The following is a 20,105-nucleotide window of genomic DNA, read 5'->3' as shown; positions in this document are numbered from 1 at the left end:
TCCTCCAAGATATCGGTACTCCTTTAATCCTGGCCTCTTGTGCCAAGTACAATTGCTCAATTATTGGTGGCTGCGCCTTCAGTTGGCTCAGCTCCAGTTCTGGAATTCCCTCCCTGCACATCTCTTTTCTCCTTTAAGACACTCCTTAAAACCTACCTCTTTGTTCGTGCTCTTTGTCATCTGACCTAATGCCTCCGAATGTGTCATGTTTTGTTTTATAATGCTCCCATGAAGCACCTTTGTATGTTTCAGTACATTAAAGGCTCTATTTAAATAAAAGTTTTTATTAGTCATTATTATATTGCTGTTTGTGGGAGTTTGCTCTGTGCAAATTGGCTGTTTCCTACATTACAACACTTCAAAAATGCTTCTGTGGCTGTAAAGCACTTTGTGATATCAGCTGTTCGTGAAAGATGCAATATAGTGGAAGTCTTTCATGTTCTTTTTGATAACAATGAGATGCAATTCGGCAGGTGTTTGTCAGAGGCAAAGATTAGATGTAAACAAAGAGGCTAACATTTCTGACAAGAGTGCAGTGGAGGCAGGTTCAATTGAAGCATTCAAAAGAGAATTAGACTGTTAACTGCAAAGGAAGAATGTGCAAGGTTAGGGCCAATGGTCAGAGGGCACCTACAGAACTTAGAAAATTCAGCATTTTCAGTAGACAGGCACCTCAAAAGAAAGTTAAGGGCAAAAGCTCGAAGGGAATTGCTCACTCGGAAAGCCAGTGCAGACACGAATGAGCCCAATGGTCTCCTTCTGCACTGTAACCATGCTGTGAATATATATTTTGGTTTAAATAATATTTTAAGTGTAGTAAACCAACATTCACGCAGATTCAAACCACGTCCAGCCTCCCCTTCCTCACAGACTCCCAATCCACCTTCTCCTGTTGAATCTCCCGGGACTGGAGGCCCGCAACGTGTCGGACAGCCCCACTTTGGGGGCTTTCTGAAGCGACTGACGCGTTGTTTGTGACGTGTCGGGGTGTTGCACGCGGATGGAATGTTGTGTCGGCGGCGGAGGTGAACCGGGAGCACGAGGTGGTTAGGAGTTCCGATTGCAAGTAGGTTATTGATAAGACTTTCTTCAGGAGAGACACCCGAGCATTAAACCAGGTTAAGATTAAACCCATTTCGGAAGGTACTTAACAGTAGAGCACTCATTATCTGAAAAAGGAGGCTAACTCTTACCGGACCCATTACAATTACTAAGAGGGTGTCTTACTTTAAAGAAAAGAGTTTGTAAAATACTGTTTCCTGACAGTTATTCCATGAGCATGTAATAAAGGGAAATTTTTCTGCTTGTGTATTTTGTAGTGTTAATGCTAAAATTTAAAGAATTATTTACACTTTCGTCAGCCATGGCTCAGTTTGTGAGTCAGACGGTTGTCGGTTCAAGTCTGACTCTAGGACTTTACACAAATCAAGGCTGATGGTGCAGGAGTGTTGCACCATCAGAAGTGCTATCTTTCAGCTGAGATATGAACCCAGGGCAGGCCTCTGCCCCCTGAGCTAGACATAAATGATCAGGTGTCCTGGCCAATACTTTTTTCTCAATCAACATCAGATTATCTGACTATTATCACATTGAAGTTTGAGGGAGCTTGCTGTATGAAATTTGGCTGCTTTGGTTCCAACATTACAATGACTGCTGTTCAAATGTATATGATTGGCTAAACAGTTTTTTCTCAAGTTGCCTTTGGTTCTTCTCCCAATCATTTTTAAATCTGTGTCCCCTGGTTTTCATAGAAACATAGAAAATAGGAGCAAGAGTGGGTCATCAGCCCTTTGAGCCTGCTCTGCCATTCAGTATGATCATAGCTGATCCTCTATCTCAACGCCATACTCCCACGCTCTCCCCATACCCTTTGACGCCTTTCGAGTCCAGAAATCTATTTCCTTAAATATATTCAGCGACTTGGCCTCCGCAGCCTTCTGTGGTAGAGAATTCCATAGGTTCACCATCCTCTGAGTGAAGACATTTTCCTCATCTCAGTCCTAAATGGTCTACCCTATATACTGAGACTGTGACCCCTTGTTCTCAACCCCCTCAGCCAGAGGACATATCATCCCTGCATCCAGTCTGTCCACTCCTGTCAGAATTGTATATGTCTCAATGAGATCTCCTCTCTCTCTCTCTATATATATATATATATATATATGTATATATATAAACAAAAAAACTGCGGATGCTGGAAATCCAAAACAAAAACAAAAACAGAATTACCTGGAAAAACTCAGCAGGTCTGGCAGCATCGGTGGAGAAGAAAAGAGTTGACGTTTCGAGTCCTCATGACCCTTCAACAGAACTGTCGAAGGGTCATGAGGACTCGAAACGTCAACTCTTTTCTTCTCCACCGATGCTGCCAGACCTGCTGAGTTTTTCCAGGTAATTCTGTTTTTGTTTTTGTTTGAGATCTCCTCTCATCTGTCTAAACTCCAGTAAGTACAGGTCTAGTCGGCCCAATCTCTCATACGGCAATCCTGCCATCCCAGGGATGAATCTGGAGAACCTTTGTTGCACTCCCTCTATGGCAAGTATATCCTTTTTAGGTAAGGAGATCAAAACTGCACACACTACTCCAGGTGTGGTCTCACCAAGGCCCTGTACAGCTGCAGTAAGACATCTTTGCTCTTGTACTCAAGTCCTCTTGCAGTGAAAGCTGACATATCATTTACCGCCTTAACTGCTTGCTGCACCTGCGTGCTTGCTTTCAGTGGTTGGTGTACAAGACATCCAGGTCCCTTTGTACATCAACATTTCCCAATCTATCACCATTTAAATAACACTCTGCCATTCTGTTTTTTCTACCAAAGTAGCTAACTTATCCACATTATACTGCATCTGCCATGTATTTGCCCACTCACTCAATCTGTCTAAATTGCCTTGAAGCCTCTTAACACCATCCTCATTGCTCAGATTCCCACCAAGATTTGTGTCCTCAACAAACTTAGAAATATTACATTTGGTTCCCTCATCCAAATCATTGATATATATTATGAATAGCTGGGGCCCGAGCACTGACCTTTGCAGTACCCCACGAGTCACTGCCTGCCACTGCAAAAAGACTCATTTATTCTTACACCCTGTTTCCTGTCTGCGAACCAATTCTCAGTCCATGCCAATATGTTACCCCAACACTAACCTCTTATGTGCAACTTTATCAAAAGCTTTCTGAATATCCAAATACCCCACATCCATTGGTTCTCCCTTATCTATTCTGCTAGTTACATCCTCAGAAATCTCCAGTAGGTTTTCCTTTTCATAAATTCATGTTAACTTTGTCTAATCCCATTGATATTTTCTAAGTGTCTGTTATTACATCTGTTATAATAGACTCTAGTATTTTCCCTACTGATTTTAAGTTAACCGGTCTGTAATTCCGTATTTTCTCCCTTCCTTAATAGTGGGTTACATTTGTCACCCTCCAATCTGCTGGGACTGTTCCAGAATCTACAGAATTTTGGAAGATGACAACCAACTCATCCACTATTTCCATGGCACCTCCTTTAGTACCCTGGGATGCAGATTATCAGGCCCTGGGGACTTATTGGCTTTCGGTTCCATTATTTCTGCAGCACTATTGTTTTAGTAATCCTAATTTCCTTCAATTCCTCCTTCTCATTAGACTCTTGATTCCCTAGTATTTCTGTGAATTTTTGTCTTGTTCTGTGAAGGCAGAACTAAAGCAGTTGTTTAATTGCTCTGTCATTTCATTGTTCTCTATTATAAATTCTCCCGTTTTGGACTGTAAGTTACCTACATTTGTCTTCACTAATCTTTTTCTTTTTACATACTTATTAGAAGCTTTTACAGTCTGCTTTTGTGTTCTTTGCAAGTTTACTCTCATACTCTATTTTTCCCCTCTTAATCAATCAATCAATCTCTTGGCCCTCCTTTGCTGAATTTTAAGCTGCTTCCAATCCTCAGGCTTACTACTATTTCTAGCAACTTTATACGACTCCTCTTTGGACCTAATATTATCTTTAATTTCTTGTTAGCCTTAATTGGGCCGCTTTTCCTGTTGTACTTTTGTGCCAGAAAGCAATGTATAACTTGCAATGCATACATTCATTCCTTAAATATTAGCCATTGTCTATCCACCGCCATGCCTTTTAGTGAAGGTCCCCAATCTATCTTAGCTAACTCATGTCTCATACCTTCGTAGTTTCCTTTAAGATTTAGGACCCTAGTTTCAGATTGGACTACTTCACTTTCTATCCTAATGAAGAATTCTGTTGTTATGATCACTGTTGCCTAAAGGACCCCACACAACAGATTACTAATTAAACCCATCTCATTGCACAATACCAAGTCTAGGATCGCTTGTTCCCTAGTCAGTTCCTTGATATACTGGTCTGAAAAAACAGTCTCATACAGGAATTCATCTGCCACAGTATTATTTTTAATCTGATTTGCCCAGTCTATATGCAGATTAAAGTCACCAATGATTACTGTAGCACCTTTGTTACATGCATCTATAATTTCCCATTTAATACAACTCCCACTAATGTTTTCTGCCTCTTGTAGCTTCTTAGCTCCACCCAGAATGATTCTAAACTAGATTTTCTGAGCCACTATCCTCTCTCACTATCACTTTGAATTCACCCTTAACCAACAACGCCATGCTACTTCCTTTTCTTTTTTGCCTGTCCATCCTAAATATCAAGTACCTTTGGATATTCAGTTCCCAGCCTTGGTCACTGTGTCCGTAATTGCAATCACATCGTACCCATTTACAGCTATTTGTGCTGTTAATTCATCTACCTTATTGCGAATGCTCCGTGCATTCAGATAGTGTCTTTAGACCTGACTTTTTATATATTTTTTTTGTGCTATGGCCCTTTTTGCTGCTAGCCCTTGTTTCCTCTGCCTTCCATTTTTGCTTTCTTCTTTTCTCTCTTTCATTCCTATCTTTGTTTCCTTCTCTTGTGTCTCCCCGCTCAGGTTCCCATCCCCCTGCCAATCTAGTTTAAACCCTCCACCACAGTACTAGCAAATACCCCTGCGAGGATATTGGTCCTGGTCCTGCTGGGGCGCAACCCATCCAGCTGGTACAGGTCCCATCTTCCCCAGAGTCGGCCCCAATGTATCAGGAATCTAAATTCCTGCCTCCTTAACCACCTCTGCAGCCACGCATTCATTTGGTCTATTCTCCTATTCCTGATCTTGCTAGCACATGGCACTGGGAGTAATCCTGAGATTACTACCTTTGAGGTCCTTTTTTTTAATTATTTTCTATTTCCCTATTTTCTGTTTTCTGGACCTCATCCCTCTTTGAACGTATGTCATTGGTACGGATATGGACCACCACCTCTGGCTATTCACCCTCCCCCTTCAGAATGTCCTGCGGCCTCTTAGTGATATCCTTGACCCTGGCACCAGGGAGGCAATGTACCATCCTGTTGTCACGTCTGTGGCTACAGAAATGCCTATCTGTTCCCTTTACAATAGGATCTCCTATCACCATTGCCACCACCCCCCCCCACGCCCTGCCGTCATGCAGCTGAGCCACTTGTGGTGCCGTGGACTTGGCTCTTGCTGCATTCTCCTGAGAAGCCATCTTCCCCCAGCAGTATCCAAAACGGAAAATTTGTTGGAGAAGGAGATGGACCTAGGGGACTCCTGCATCACCTGCCTAGTGCTTTTATTCTGTCTGGTCGTTACCCATTCCCTTTCTGCCTCTACACTGTTTACCTGTGGTGTGACCTCATTGTATGTGCTATCCACAAAGATCTCATCCTTGCGGATGCTCCACAGTGACTCCAGCAGCAGTTCCAGCTCCAAAACATGGATTTCAAGTAGCTGGAACTGGAAGTGCTTTCTGCACACGTAGTCACCCTGGACACCGGAAGTGTCCCTGACTTTCCACGTTGCACTGGAGGAGCATTTCACTTGGCCGAGCTGGCCTGCCATGACTTACTCTTAAATTACTCCCTATACTTTTACTTCCTCTAGTTTAGAGAATATTAAGCACAGAAGAAATATTTACGAGGTCCTACTTACCAAGGCCGCCGCACTTCTTACTGAGGAAAGGTAGAAAAGGATCAGCTCCTTCCCTCTTCCCTGAACTCCCTCTCTCACCGAACTCCAACTGAAGTACTCTAGTGCAGCCCAAAGCAGCACTCCAGGCAGACAAAAGCAGCACTGTTGGTAGCTTGCTTTTATGCTGTCTGAATCTAGCTTCTGAAAACCTGTTTAAGTCAGTTAACTAATTTACTAGCTGCAGCTGCAAGCAGAGCCTGTATAACCCCTGTTTTAAAGCTGGACTAAAACTCACCTTCTCCCAACCTAAAGAGCAACTTTTAGTTAGGTGCTAAGCTAAAGAAAAATTAGACTCTTTCACCAATGGGAATAGTTTCTCTTACCTACTCTGTCCCAATCCCTTATGATTTTGAACACCTCTATCAAATATCCTCTCAAACATTTCTTCTCAAAAGAACAACAGCCTGAGCTGCTCCTCATAACTGAAATCCATCATCCCTAGAACCGTTCTCATAAACCTTTTCTACACCACCTCCAATCCCTTCATGTCCTCAAATTGTAGTGCCTCGAATTAGGCACAACATTCCAGTTAAGGCTGAACCAGCATATCATAAAGTTTCACCATCACCACTTGCTTTTGTACTCCGAGCCTCTATTCATAAAGCCATGGATCCCATATGCCACTTTGTGAATCTGCCCTGTCACTTTCAATGATTTGTGCACATATACCTGCAGGTCCCTCCTCCGCCTTTTAGAATTGTATCTTTTATTTTATATTTCCTCTCGCTGTTCTTCCTAACAAAATATATCACTTCATGCTGCATTAAATTCAATCTGCCACATGTCCATCCATTCCACCAGCTTAACTATGTCCTCTTGAAGTCTGTGAATATCTTCTTCACAGTTCACAATACTTACAAATTTTGTGTCATCGGTAGATCTTTAATTTGTGCCCTGCACACCCAAGTCCAGGTCATTAAAATATGTTATGAAACACAAGCGTCCGACATTTAGGGAACCTCATTGTAAACCTCCCCCAAGTCTGAAATATAATTACTCACCACTACACTGTTTCCTGTCACTTAGTCAACTTTGCATCCATGCTGCCACCATTCTTATTCTAGGCTTCAACTTTGTTGACAAGTCTGTTTGATGGTACATTATCAGACACTTTTTGGAATTCCAGGTACATTGCATCAATCACGTTATCCTCATGAACCCTTGCTATTAACTGCATCAAAAATCTCAAGCAAGTTAGTTAAACAATTTGCCTGTAACAAATCCATGCTGGCTTTCCTTTTTTAATCCACAGTTCACCAAGTGATTGTTAATCTTATCCTTGATTGTCGTTTCGAAGAACTTTCTCACCACTGAGGTTAAACTAACTGGCCTGTAGATGCTGGAACTTAATCTTTCTTTGGACAGTTGTGTAATATTTGCAATTCAACAGTCTTCTAGCATCACTCCTGTTTCTATGGAAGATTGGAAGATTATTGCCAGTGCTTCTACAATTTTTACTCTCACTTCCCTCCATATCCTTGGATGCATCTCATCTTTCCTGGTGACTTATCAAATTTAAGGAAAGCCAGCCTTTCTCGTCTTTATTAATCTTTAGCCCATCCAATGTCTGTTACCTCCTCTTTCGGTATGATTTTGACAGCAGCATCTTCCTTGGTAAAGGTAGATGTAAGTACTCATTTAGTACCTCAGCCATGCTCCCTGCCTCCATGCAGAAGGCCCACCCTTGGTTTTACTATTTATAAAACAATGGATGATGTTTGGATTCCCTTTTATACTCGCTGCCAATCAGAACTGCCACAGACCTGCAACATGAGTTCTGTTTCTTGCTCCACAGATGTTGCCAGACCTGCTGAGTACTTAAACCATTTTCCGTTTTCATTTCAGATTTCCAGCGTCTGCCATTTTATGCTTTTGATTCCAGTTTTACTGGGGCCAGATCCATTCTCACCCCACTGAAAATGACACTTTATCCATTGGTTCCAGAACCAGATCCTGCAATGTCACCTTCCTTGTTGAGCTGGCAACATACTGAACTAGAAAATTCTCCTGAACACACTTCAGAAAACTCTTCCCTCTCTGTATCTTTCACACTTACTCATGTCAGTCTAAATTAGGCTGAAGTCCCCCACTTTAAAACTATGCTAAAGTTTTTGCGCCTGTCTGCAATTTTCTTGCAAATTTGTTCCTTATATCTTTCCCTGTAGTTAGCGCCTAAAGTGTAATGGCACCTCTATTTATTCTTAACTCTAACTCAGTAGATTCTGTCCTTGACCCCTCTAGGACATCCTCTCTATCCAACACTGTAATATTCTCCTTAATACTGCCACCCCTTCCTTATCTTTCCTGAACACCTTGCATCCAGAAACATTTAATACCCAGTCTTGCCCTCTTTCGAGCCAAGTCTCCATTATCGTCATAATATCATATTCCCCTGTGTTGATCTGTACCTTCAGCTCACCAACTTTATTGACCCCATTCTGTGCATTCACATACATGCGTAGTAAATCTAATTAAGAGCTTATTACATTCCCTCTTATTCTGAACACACTTAATGCCTTACTATTTCTTACTCTAGATCTGTCTGATTCTTCCATCCTTTGCGTAACTTGTTTTTCCTTTCTGATGTTACATTGTCATTCCTATCCCCTTGCCAAGTTAGTTTAAAACTTCCCCAGTACCACTGGGAAAACCACTCCGTAAGTGCATTGACCCCAGCTCTGTTCAGGTGCAAACATTCCGGCCTGTACAGGTCCCATCTCCCCCAAAACCAGTCTCAAAAATCTAAAGCCCTCCCTGCTGCACAGTCTCTGTAGCCATGTATTCATCTGCTCTATCCTCCTATTCCTGTACTCACTAGCACGTGGCACTGGGAGGTCCTGCTTGCTAGCTTCTTTAGTCTCCTAAGATCTACATGCAAAATCTCATCCCTATTTCTACCGAGAGTGGGAGGGGTGAATTTTTGGAATTCTCTACCCCAGAGGGCTGTGGAGGCTCAGCCATTGAGTATGTTCAAAGCAGAGGTTGATAGATTTCTGGATACCGATGACATCAAGCGATACAGGGATATTGCGGGATGATGGCGTTGATGTCGAAGATCAACCATGATCTAGTTAAATGGCATAGCAGGCTTGAGGGGCCGAATGATCTACTCCTGCTCCTATGTTCTTATTTTGTTGATATCGTTGTGGACCATGACTTCTGGCTGCTCACCGTCTCCCTCAGAGTGCTCTGCAGCCGCTCAGTGACATCCTTGATCTGGCACAGGGAGACAGCATACCATCTGGATTCATGTCTGCAGCTGCTGAAACGCCTGTCTGTTCTCTTAACTGTGGAATCCCCCATCACTGTTGCTTTCCCATCCCCCTCCTGCTCCTGCTGTATAGCTAAGCCAGTGGACTGGCTCTGGGTGCTGTCCCCAGATGAACCATCATTCTCACCATTATTCAGAATTGAATAATGTTTGGAGAGCCAGAAGCAATCATTGGACTGCACTACCTGCCTTGTCCTACTTGACTGCCTGGCATGCTTTTAAGTTGCGAGATGATCACATCCAGAAACGTGCTATCCATAAAACTTTCAGGTTCGTGACTGTACTGCAACAATGCCAGGTACTGCTCATGCTCTAAAATCCGGAGCTCAAGCTACTCCAGCTGACGACATTCCTGCACATGTGGTTCCCTGGGCAATGAGAAGCACCCTGGAGTTGCCACATGGGACTGAGATGCCCTGCCATCCCTCTGTTAGACTGTAAAGCGACTTAACAGAGATAAACATAAGACTTTACTAGGTAAAGATTTATAAGCTATTCATGAATTGGTTGCTTCCTTTGTGCTAACATCTTATTTTGTAAGAAGGTTAACTAAAAATGTTCTGAACTAATATTACCTATACATCTCAGATTTTAGTTTAATTGCCATTTAACTCTGCCTTGTTATTTAAACATTATTCCCCTACATCTGATTAATTAATTGAGTACTGACTGCATTTAAATACAATTAATCATGTGCTAAGCTATCAAATTGGCTTTAGATTTTAGACTAATTAATTGACCTAGTCTTACTTTAATTTAATTTTAATTAATCAACAAAATTTTACCTGTATACTCTCATACGTGACTCCTTGCATTGATATGTCACCGAACGATTTATCCTCACAGCGATGCTCGACCTTGTGTTGCATTCATTGCCTTTATAACTCAGGAAATATAAGTCTAAAATTTTTAATGTCCTGTAATGAGTTTCTGCTACTCATTACTTTTAATAAACCACATTTATAATATATAGCCTAAATTACCTGGTTCTGATGGAGCAATCTATTGTCCCCACCATCCAAAGACTAGAAGACACGCACTCCTGTCAATTCTGAGCTTAAATATGTTAATAGGCTTTCTGCTCGACCAGGGGCAACTCTACTTCGCCAAACATTGTGTGTATTATGCCACTCTCCTATCCGGGAGTAGTTTTTGCTGTTGGCCAAAAGGGAAAACTACAAAACACTTAGAATTCATAGGGCACTTGCTGGAAGCATTATCTGGAGACTAGTTATTAAAACATATATTTACACATCATTGCTGAAAACAGATTTTTTTGTTGAAGCTTTTCATCTTGCACTCATCAGGCAAGAATATCAAATGTAAAAGGAACAACAATTTATTCTTTATGGGAAGAGAATGCTGATTGGTTGGCAGTCTTCTGAAGAAGAAGAGTCACATTAGACTCGATGGTAACTCTGTTTCTCTCTCCACGGATGCTGCCAGACTAGCTGAGTTTTTCCAGAACTTTGTTTTTATTGGAGAAAGATATCCTGCCTGTATGGATTTCTTAGAAGGCTGGTTTTGGGCAATTAACTGTGGAGTAGACTCTTCTTGTGTCAACTGATCAGAACAAAGGGAAGCAACTGTGCCAGTCTTTAAATGAGTGAGGAGAAGAATTCTCATGGATTTCCTAAGTCAATATTGGAAATCCTTCAGTGAGTTATGGTCCATTGGTAAATGTAAACAGTAACGGATTAATTCTGAGAGCATTTTTTTATTTTCTAGTAAGCTATTGGAAAGAATGGCAAAGAACAAATCAAAAGCACAGAAACACAAAGATGTCTTTAAAGTTGCCAACAGCAAAAGTCTCAAGGTCAAAAGCAAAACCAAACCTGTAACTACAAGTCTGAAGAAGGTTAGTAAGTACTTCACTCTATTGTGAAAGCAATGATTTCTAACCATACGTTTCTAAACTCCTGTCACTTGGGATTGTTGAGGTTATGTGATTATGTCCTTATGCCATTGGCTTTCTTTATTTGATTTGTCAACTTATTTTTGTTGCTATATGTACATTAATTCTTTTGTGTATCTGATACTATCTTTCAGAAATGGGGGTGGGGGTGTGGGTGTGGAGTGTCAGGAATATGTTAATATCTCAGTGGGCTCTGGGCACATGGTAATGTGTGTGCAGATCGGGGGGAGCATGTTTGTTGAGGATTCTGAAATTAAACAGCTTTTCTAGTATCGACTACTTGCTGAAACACTTTTTGTCTGAATGATTCATGGTTTTCATGGTATTTCTGCTGAAGTGATTTTGCTTGGTTGAAGTTTATTAATCACGGTGTATCTGGTTACTTCGGGTCTGAAATAATTGTCTGTTTATTAGATGATGTTCTAGGAAGTAAATATGGATACTATCAAATTATCCACTATATCAGTGGCGATAAGAGGACACGTTTTGCACATTAGAAAGGGAGCAATTAATCACTGCATAAAGAAGATAACTGATATTCACTTCAGTGAAGCCACGTAGTTATTTCCTTCTCAATAGAATCAGACACAGAAAGATTCAGACTGTCAGGTTACCACGGATGCAAGGAGCTTGCACGTAGCACTGAAAGCCTCATTCAGAAATCCACTCAACTCACGAAAAATAAAAGCTTTTATTAAATTAATGTGCAGCTAGTACATATATGATACCAACTAGTTTTTCCTCGCCACCACCCTGAAAGTTGAGCGACACCTGCATCGTACACCATTCCATGTTAACGGCCCTAATGACTCAAAGCCTTGAAATCAGAATGGCTGATTGGTGATCAGGGCTATCCCTTGTAGTTAAACTTTTATGGTTTATGACTCAAGGCTTCTACAGACATAGGGAAATAATAAATATGATGAAGCCCATGTATCTACAAGAAGGCAGAGTAGGCATTCAGAAAACTCATTTTAGGCACTGTCCCAGAGGGGCCACTGTTTCTCCATGATAGCTAAGGATACTAGGTTCATGCCTGGAACTCCCTCAAGTGTTGGCATTGGAGGAAAACCATCAGAAAGCAGGCTGATTGCCACTCTGAAAGCACAATGATATTTTCAATCATATCTTATGGCCCTGGTTGTTGACTACAGATTCAAATGGGGCTGCAAGTTAATCTCATCACAGACTGAATGGTGCCAGTGAGGCTTTGAAAGTCCGGTGATAGTGTCCTGTCAAAAGCACTGTTTGTTTCCACTCCTTAAGTTCGTTTCCAGAGACCTCAGTGCCACAGAAATCACCTAGGTTGAACTAAACTAGCCATATAAATACTGTGGCTACAAGAGCAGGTCAGAGACTGGGAATCGTGTGACGAGTAACGCACCCCCTGACTTCCCAAAGCCTGTCCATCATCTACAAGGCACAAGTCAGGAGTGTGATGGAATACTCTCCACTTGCCTGGATGAGTGCAGCTCCAACAACATTGAAGAAGCATGATACCGTCCAGGACACAGCAGCCCGCTTGATTGGCACCACCTCCACAAACATTCACTCCCTCCACCGCCGACGCACAGTAGCAGCAGTGTGTATCATCTACAAGATGCACTGCAGCAATTCGCCAAGGCTCCTTCTACAGCACCTTCCAAACTCACGACCACTACCATCTAGAAGGACAAGGGCAGCAGATAGATGGGAGCACCACCATCTGGAAGTTCCCCTCCAAGCCACTCACCATCCTAACTTGGAAATATATTGCTGTTCCTTCACTGCCGCTGGGTCAGAATCCTGGAACTCCCTTCCTAACAGCACTGTGGGTGTCCCTATACCACATGGACTGCAGAGGTTCAAGAAGGCGGCTCACCGCCGCCTTCTCAAGGGCAACTAGGGATGAGCAATAAATGCTGGCCTAGCTAGCGACGCCTACATCCCGTGAACAAAGAAAAAAAAAATCTCCAAGTTATCCTACAATATGTTGCAGACACGATGGGCTAAATGGTCTTTTTATGCGCCATAACTTTTCAGTGGTTCTAGATTTGGAGATACACATATGAAGGAGAAAGGAGTAGAATGTTATGCTAATAGGGCTAGATGAAGTGGGTTGGGAAGGGATTGGCGTGGAGCATAAATGCTGGTATAGACCAATTGAAACAAATGATCTGATTCTACACTGTAGGTACTGTAGTCGTTTGCGGATTTGCAATGTTCATATTGATGAGAATGCTGTAAGATATAGCTTGAGGCATACTTTTCCTGATTTTTACTAGTGTTGTGAACATAGTTGTGGATATTAAAGAAAAATTGATGGGGGAATACTTATGCTCAAAGAACTCTGTCTAGCATTTATAATGAAAAACACACACAAAGGTATTGTCAACAGCCTTTTGTTTCTAGAATTGCTTCAGTAAAATCACTGAAGGGAAGTAGCTACCTGCATCCTGGAACAAACCTATTTAGTTCAGTATGAGCTGGAACCTTGGGCTAACCTGACAGCTGGTCCAGAGCTGATCCTTACCTGGGGAATATATCATCAGCTGGGCATCTCTGGATGCTTCACTGTTTGGGATTAGATTGGTCTCTAACCCTAGTCTAATGTTCTTTGACCAGTGTATTATTAGAATATTCAACATGGCTGGACGTAAAATAATTTAGAGTTTCAACATCGATGCCATTTGAGGATTTGTAAGAGAATGATTTTAAATGCTAAGAGTAGCCAGTAGGTCAGATTATGTAAAGGTAAGATTAAAGCAAAAAGGAAGAGCCTTAAAGTTTGCAGAGCCTCAAAAATGGGATACCTGCCCAGACAGGATTGTACATGTGAACATAGCCTAATCTGGAAGTTGCAAAGCTATAGATGAAAGTTTCAGTAGTAGATAGGCTGAGGTAGGGGAGGAGGTGGAGGTGGGTGATATTACAGAGTTGGAAGCAGATGACCTATGAGGTGGAGAGAATTTGGGTTCAGAAGCTCAGTTCAGTGTCATATAGGGTGCTGAAATTGTGAACTGTCTAGGTCAGCCTGAAACAGTGGTTGGGAGGGAATGGAATTGGTAACAATGGTATGCAGGGGCGATGGCCTTAGCTTTCCCTCCAAGACTGGATATCAGTTAGGCAGAGGATTGCAGCAGAAACAGCTGAAGTGTGTGGAAAGGTAGAGCTAGGTGGGTAAGCTGGCCCTGTGTCAAAGGGTAATATCATTAAGAAGCAGCATGTAGGTGTGAAGTGAAGTGAGGCAAGTATAGGTCAAAATAAAAGCAAAATACTTTTGCTTTAAATCTGAAACAAAAATAAAAATAGCTGGAAAAACTTAGCAGGTCTGACAGCATCGGCGGAGAGGAATACAGTTAACGTTTTGAGTCTGTATGACCCTTCATCAGAACTTCACTGATGAAGAGTCATACGGACTCGAAACGTCAAGTATAGATCCTTGGGTTCCAGAAGTAACAGTGCAGGGTTAGGAAGGGAAACCATTGTGTGAAATTCCCTGGATGGGATTGGAACCAGTTGACTGCAACGGAGGAGAAAGATGGAAGAGGATGGTCTGGTTGTCCATTTCAAAAGCTGTAGGATTAGGAGGGTAAACGCAACACAGTCGCAGTTACAGCAGATGTATTTTATTTGTGACTTTCTGTAGGGTCATTGGGTACTGTGGTACAGCAGAAACCTGACTGGTAAGATTTAAATGTAAGCAATTGGTTCATTTTTCTGTGACTACAACTTATCTTTTCATGTCAGATTCCCAGCTCTGGCAACTGTTCATCATTTGTAGTCTATTCAGATTTGGGCATCACAAACTTCATGCAATTCTCCCCATTAGATGTCAGCACAAGTGAATGTGGACAAGGCCATTGTACCGTTATTTCAAATTTGGGGTTCATGCCTTTGTTTTTGATCATCAGCCCTGATGTCCTTAGGGGTCTTTTTTCTGGGGGTTTGAAATTAAATTTCTTCCCTTCCGTTTTCTTTGCACACTGCCTGTTTCTCGCACCACATTCTCTAAACTCTGATTTAATTTAACAACTTCAGCAGTCAGTGCTGCTGGATGGTAATGCAGTTGCGAGCCCTGTTCTGAGCTATGTGCATTGTAGGTTCACCAGTGTGGGATGGGAACATGGAAAGAGATTAACTTGCCTAACTGTTTTCTCATAGGTGGCTCTGTTGGGCTTAATGTTGATCAGAATCTGGTAGTTTTAATTGCATTGATTCTATTATAAATATGTTCCCTTTTCACAAGTGCTTTATCTTCTCCTTTTGGCTGATGCTTGTTCTTACCTTGCATTTATCAAAATTTAAAAAAAAACTACTTTCCTCATTTCCAAACAGGAAAGTGGCACCATTTAAAAATTCTTTTTCCATGGTACTCTCTTTACTTGTGCCTTTGTCTGGCTAGTTTAGTTACAAAACTGGCCTATTGTTTTGGCACTGTTGGTATGTGGTTTGATTTTATGAGATTAAAACTTGTTTCCAATGTCACATTTTTGGAAGATCCTCAAAGCAATGAAGCCAATACACTCCAAATGCTGCATTTGAGAGATTTAGCCACCTAGCTAGGAAAAGCTTAATATTTCACAAGCACAGGACTCATCATTAACAGTTGCAGCTATTATATAGTAACTGCTGACAAGGTTGCATTCACAATAGTTTAAGATTAGCCTGCATTGTGCTGAGATTTGGGCTGTTCATTCCTTCTTTTTTGGCCCTGAATGAACTAGGCCAGTGACCTCATGACTCATATGCTAATGTTTTCATTGTCCTTTCTTATATGCGTGCCCACAGTGCATATGAATGCTGCATTTAATATTATTGCTTTTTAGTAATGTCACTCGGACATTTGGTGATAACCAATAGAGTGTTTGTACGTGCACTGCAAAAACGTGGGAACCACACTAATGGTATACTTAGTGGATTTTATGCTTTCTAAGCAATGTTAATACAGTATTGTCCCAACTTGTGTTCTGTTCACAGATGGTCTTATTGAGTGAATAAGAACAATTTGGCACATTGAATGATTTTATCTAGTGGTTGCATTCAGTTTTTTAATACAACATTTGTGAATTTGCTTGCTTGACTTTCAATGCCTACCAATTTTACACTTGAAATTATCACATCAACATAAATTTCAAGCAATTTAAAACTGATAAATGTAGAAACATACATTCTTCTATTCCAAATGTTCAAACTGGTTCTGGTTTTTTTTAAAATGAATTTAATGAGCTCTGCAGAAATCATAGCCAGAGATGTCACTTTGGATTTACCAGAATATGGGTGATTTGAGTAGGGTTGCCAACTTTGATTTTAATCGTTCCATCATTGGTGGCCATGCCTTCAGCTACTGAGGCCCTAAGATCTGGAATTTCCTCCCTAAACCTTTCTGCCTTGCTGCCTCTCTTTTTTTCCATTAAGACACTACGTAAAACCCACTCCCTTGCGCTTTTGTTAATTTGTCCTAGTATCTCGGTGTCATGTTTTGCTTTATAACACCCTTGCGAAGTGCCCTGGATGTTTTATTAAGTTAAAGGCACTATGTAAATACAAGTTGTTGTTGTTGTTTGGTTTGACCTATTCATGGAGGAAGAGTCACATCACTTACGCTGCAGTCTGCAAATGATAATTGCAGTTACTTAATGGATTCATAACTGCTCTCAAAGTTACACTTTGGGTCACAGGTAGGAAATTGTGTATCAAGAGGTGTGATCACGCAGGCAGGTCTTGACACTGTCAAGGTGCAATATAATTATGTCATGATGTCAGCCCATTATGCTATAACATCATCATGAGACAGACAGGCACGTACTAATACATTTAAAATGTACCTGTAATAGGTATATGAGATGAGTTTTACATTTCTGAAATCACACTGCTGCTGATAGTGCCAGCCACTGACATAACTAACTCCAAGGTCAAGGGAAAAAAATAAATGGGTCTTTCTGGGCTACTGTCAAAACAATATATCAGCTTTACAGTCCATCAGACCATTGTTTACAGGAGACCAGGACTGCATGATCCAGTGGTCAATATAAAAGAAGCTACAGTTTTTGTTCATGTGTTAGACTCACTAGATTTTAAAACAGGTGGAAATTTCAGAAAGTAAATAAAACATAGCAAACGTAATAAATATGTATGGAAATGTACTAGTAGCATTGAATTGTATTGTTAAATCTAGGACTTGCTACACCATAGCTTTGAAAGTGCAGTCACGTAAACATTTTACACATGACTTACGTCCAGGTCATTAGAGGCATGCAGGCAAGAACTGGAACACAAGTACTTTTCTCCCAGGTCACCACCAGCAGCACCCAGGATATCGATTATCAATCCGTAATTTTCTCTGGCAATCTGGGCGTTTCACAACCCAAGGTGGCTATAAGAGTCCTTGTTTTCCTTTGTTTTTGGACAAATTGCCTCTACCAATCAAAGAGTTATGGGGCTGGTTTACTTATCATCTTCATTCACATCTGAAATCAGCTTTGCATTTTCTGAATCTTGTGTGGGCACTGATCATTTTATTAAGTTACTGTTCAGGTAGTGGATGTGCACAGTTCTCTGCCAACAAGAAATTAAAATTTACATTTTGTTCTGAACAGCTTAACATTGTGAACAGTGAAAAGGTCTGCAAAGTCAATAAAGCATTTTCAGAAGTGCAAAAAGAAATCCATAACTTATCCAAAGGCACATCAACATCTTCTAAGAAACCACTGCAGGTATCAGTTTCTTTTATCATCAATACGTCCGAAATGCTTTGGAGATTAAGGATACCCCTGTAAACTAGTTTACAGCCTAGCTGAGTTTATGTATTAATTTATTTGTAAGCTGTTCGTCTGTTTTCATTTGCTGAAACTTTTGAAGTAATTTGACAAACTCCCCCAGTGTGTTGACCTTTTAATATCTGTACATCAAGTTAAATCCATCCCTGTGAAGTCATCAGATTTGTGAAATTTTCATTTCTGCATGTATCAAAACACATGCACTTCTGATGAAGTGACATGGCAACTTTTGCAGTACAAGTGCATACTTACAGACTATTTACTGGGGGCCTTTCTTCTTTCTTCAATTTCTCTTCTAAGGATGATGGCTTCTTCCGGGGTACCAGTTACTTTCTGTTGCCTTAACACAAATGACCATTTATATCATGTGTAGGCCTATAACGTGAGCATTGCAACATGGGTGAACATCACAGCTAAATCTAAATCCAACCCTGTCTTTGTCTGAGGTTTTCACACTTCCACCTTTCAGCAGGGATCATTGATGAATGGAAATTTTCCTTGACTCAGGGTTGCTGAAACTTATTGTCATATCTTTACTGTCAGCCCTACTCAGACCGGCTAACTAAAGAGAGATGGGGAGCAGCCACCACAAAGGGGGGATTAGCCACAGGGCCTTGCTGTTTAATACAGTTCAGCTACTCACTTGACGTACTAGCCAGGCAAGGGAACTGAGGGACATATTATTTCTTACCTGCTGCTCCCAGGGCCAGTAAAGCACGCAGCTACAAAAATATGGGCTTCATCTTCATTTCCAAAAATAAAATGGCACACAAATCCAGAATACATTGGGATTTGGTATCAATCTACATACAGAATTAAATAGACATTTGATTGCAACATGTTGCAGCCGTTGAAGCCCCTATTAATTTAAGATCATATTTTACTTTGTGTTGCAGATTCCTAGACCGCCACCTGCTGAAATGCTGAATGTGGATGCTACCACTGAATTGTTTTCTCAATTATGAAGTTCTAAGATCGCTTTAGGTGAACTTGTATATAAAAATATACAGTGGACAATACAGTTTGGAGTAGACTAGAGATTTTTATGCTTTAATCTCCCTTACTTCCCCCCAAAAATGTTTGGTCAGTTTTCTTTAGTATAAAAATCAAGTGGAACGAAGAATTTTGAGGCATTCAATGAAATGCATTATTTCTATAAAAGAGAATTTGGAGATCTTTCACAAGAATCCCCATGGTCATATCTGATCTGAGTGGGTATTTACAAAATTAAATTTAGAAAATTACAAATGAAAGTTATTGTATGTTGCAAATTTTTTCGATTAGTGTTGGAGAAGATGGCACAAATGTGAATATTATTTTTATCAATAAATTATGAAAAACTAAACAATCCATTTTAGTTCATTGTTAGTTCTGACGTGGTGAGTCACTTGGTATACACAGTGATCCAGTTGGTTTTAACATCTATTTTATATTCACAAGACATTAGGTTAGATGTGGTTGATCAGGTCTTTTAGTCTCTTCCAACTTTCCAATGCAAGTGCTCAAATGATAGAAGTGAATAAAATATCGTGAGACTACTTTGAAAAGTGAACATCAAGGCTGCTCTAAATAAGTGCAATCAGAAGATTAAATCCACTATTGGTAGAGCTAAACAACAGGAAAGGATAGAAAATGGTGGTCACAAAAGTATGTTTCAGACTCCCCAGTTATGATTTTCAATGAAGGAATGTATGACTGGAATTTCCTCAAAGCTGCTTGCCCCCTCTCCACTGCTGCAGTGTTGGTGGAATACTCTGCAAATCCCATTTGTGAGGCAGAAGCAGCTCCCAGGAATTTACCATCCTATGGGTAGGCAGATCAAGAAGTCCTGTAAAAAGAGAAATGGTTTTTTGGTTTATTGGTACTGCTAGATTAATATAACACCATTAAGAAACAAACTTAAATGCAACAACAACATACAGCATGTGCCCAGCAACCATAGTAGAACTAAACTTTGTACCTGTCTTCATATGCAATCTGTGCATGATCATACATCTTTTTTTGTTTCATTTGATCATCACAAAGTCCTCAAAGGAACAGGAGCATTTCATGACCATGATTATCTCACCTCACATGAGATCCTGTTGACTTGACTCTGGTCTCCTTTTGCAGC

General features: G+C 40.9%; 1 protein-coding gene across 1 annotated transcript; it reads left to right on the top strand.

The window, feature by feature from the left end:
• The first annotated feature begins 924 nt into the window (after positions 1-924).
• On the top strand, positions 925-19,337 carry LOC121278942 (ribosomal biogenesis factor-like). The gene is made up of 4 exons (XM_041189521.1): positions 925-1,066; positions 11,048-11,177; positions 17,813-17,929; positions 18,889-19,337. The coding sequence occupies exons 2-4, from the start codon at positions 11,064-11,066 to the stop codon at positions 18,955-18,957; spliced, it is 300 nt and encodes a 99-aa protein (XP_041045455.1). The 5' UTR covers positions 925-1,066; positions 11,048-11,063; the 3' UTR covers positions 18,958-19,337.
• Positions 19,338-20,105: the final 768 nt, after the last annotated feature.

The sequence above is a fragment of the Carcharodon carcharias genome, chromosome 6 (assembly GCF_017639515.1).
Source record: "Carcharodon carcharias isolate sCarCar2 chromosome 6, sCarCar2.pri, whole genome shotgun sequence".
Lineage (NCBI taxonomy): Eukaryota > Metazoa > Chordata > Chondrichthyes > Lamniformes > Lamnidae > Carcharodon > Carcharodon carcharias.
This window is presented reverse-complemented; position numbering and strand designations above follow the sequence as displayed.

Bases quoted from the DNA above. Each gene is read 5' to 3' on its own strand.
- LOC121278942 (XM_041189521.1), top strand. From the start codon at position 11,064: ATGGCAAAGAACAAATCAAAAGCACAGAAACACAAAGATGTCTTTAAA. The intron at 11,178-17,812 runs GTTAGTAAGTAC...TGTTCTGAACAG, and splicing joins TAACTACAAGTCTGAAGAAG to CTTAACATTGTGAACAGTGA. The intron at 17,930-18,888 runs GTATCAGTTTCT...TTTGTGTTGCAG, and splicing joins CTTCTAAGAAACCACTGCAG to ATTCCTAGACCGCCACCTGC.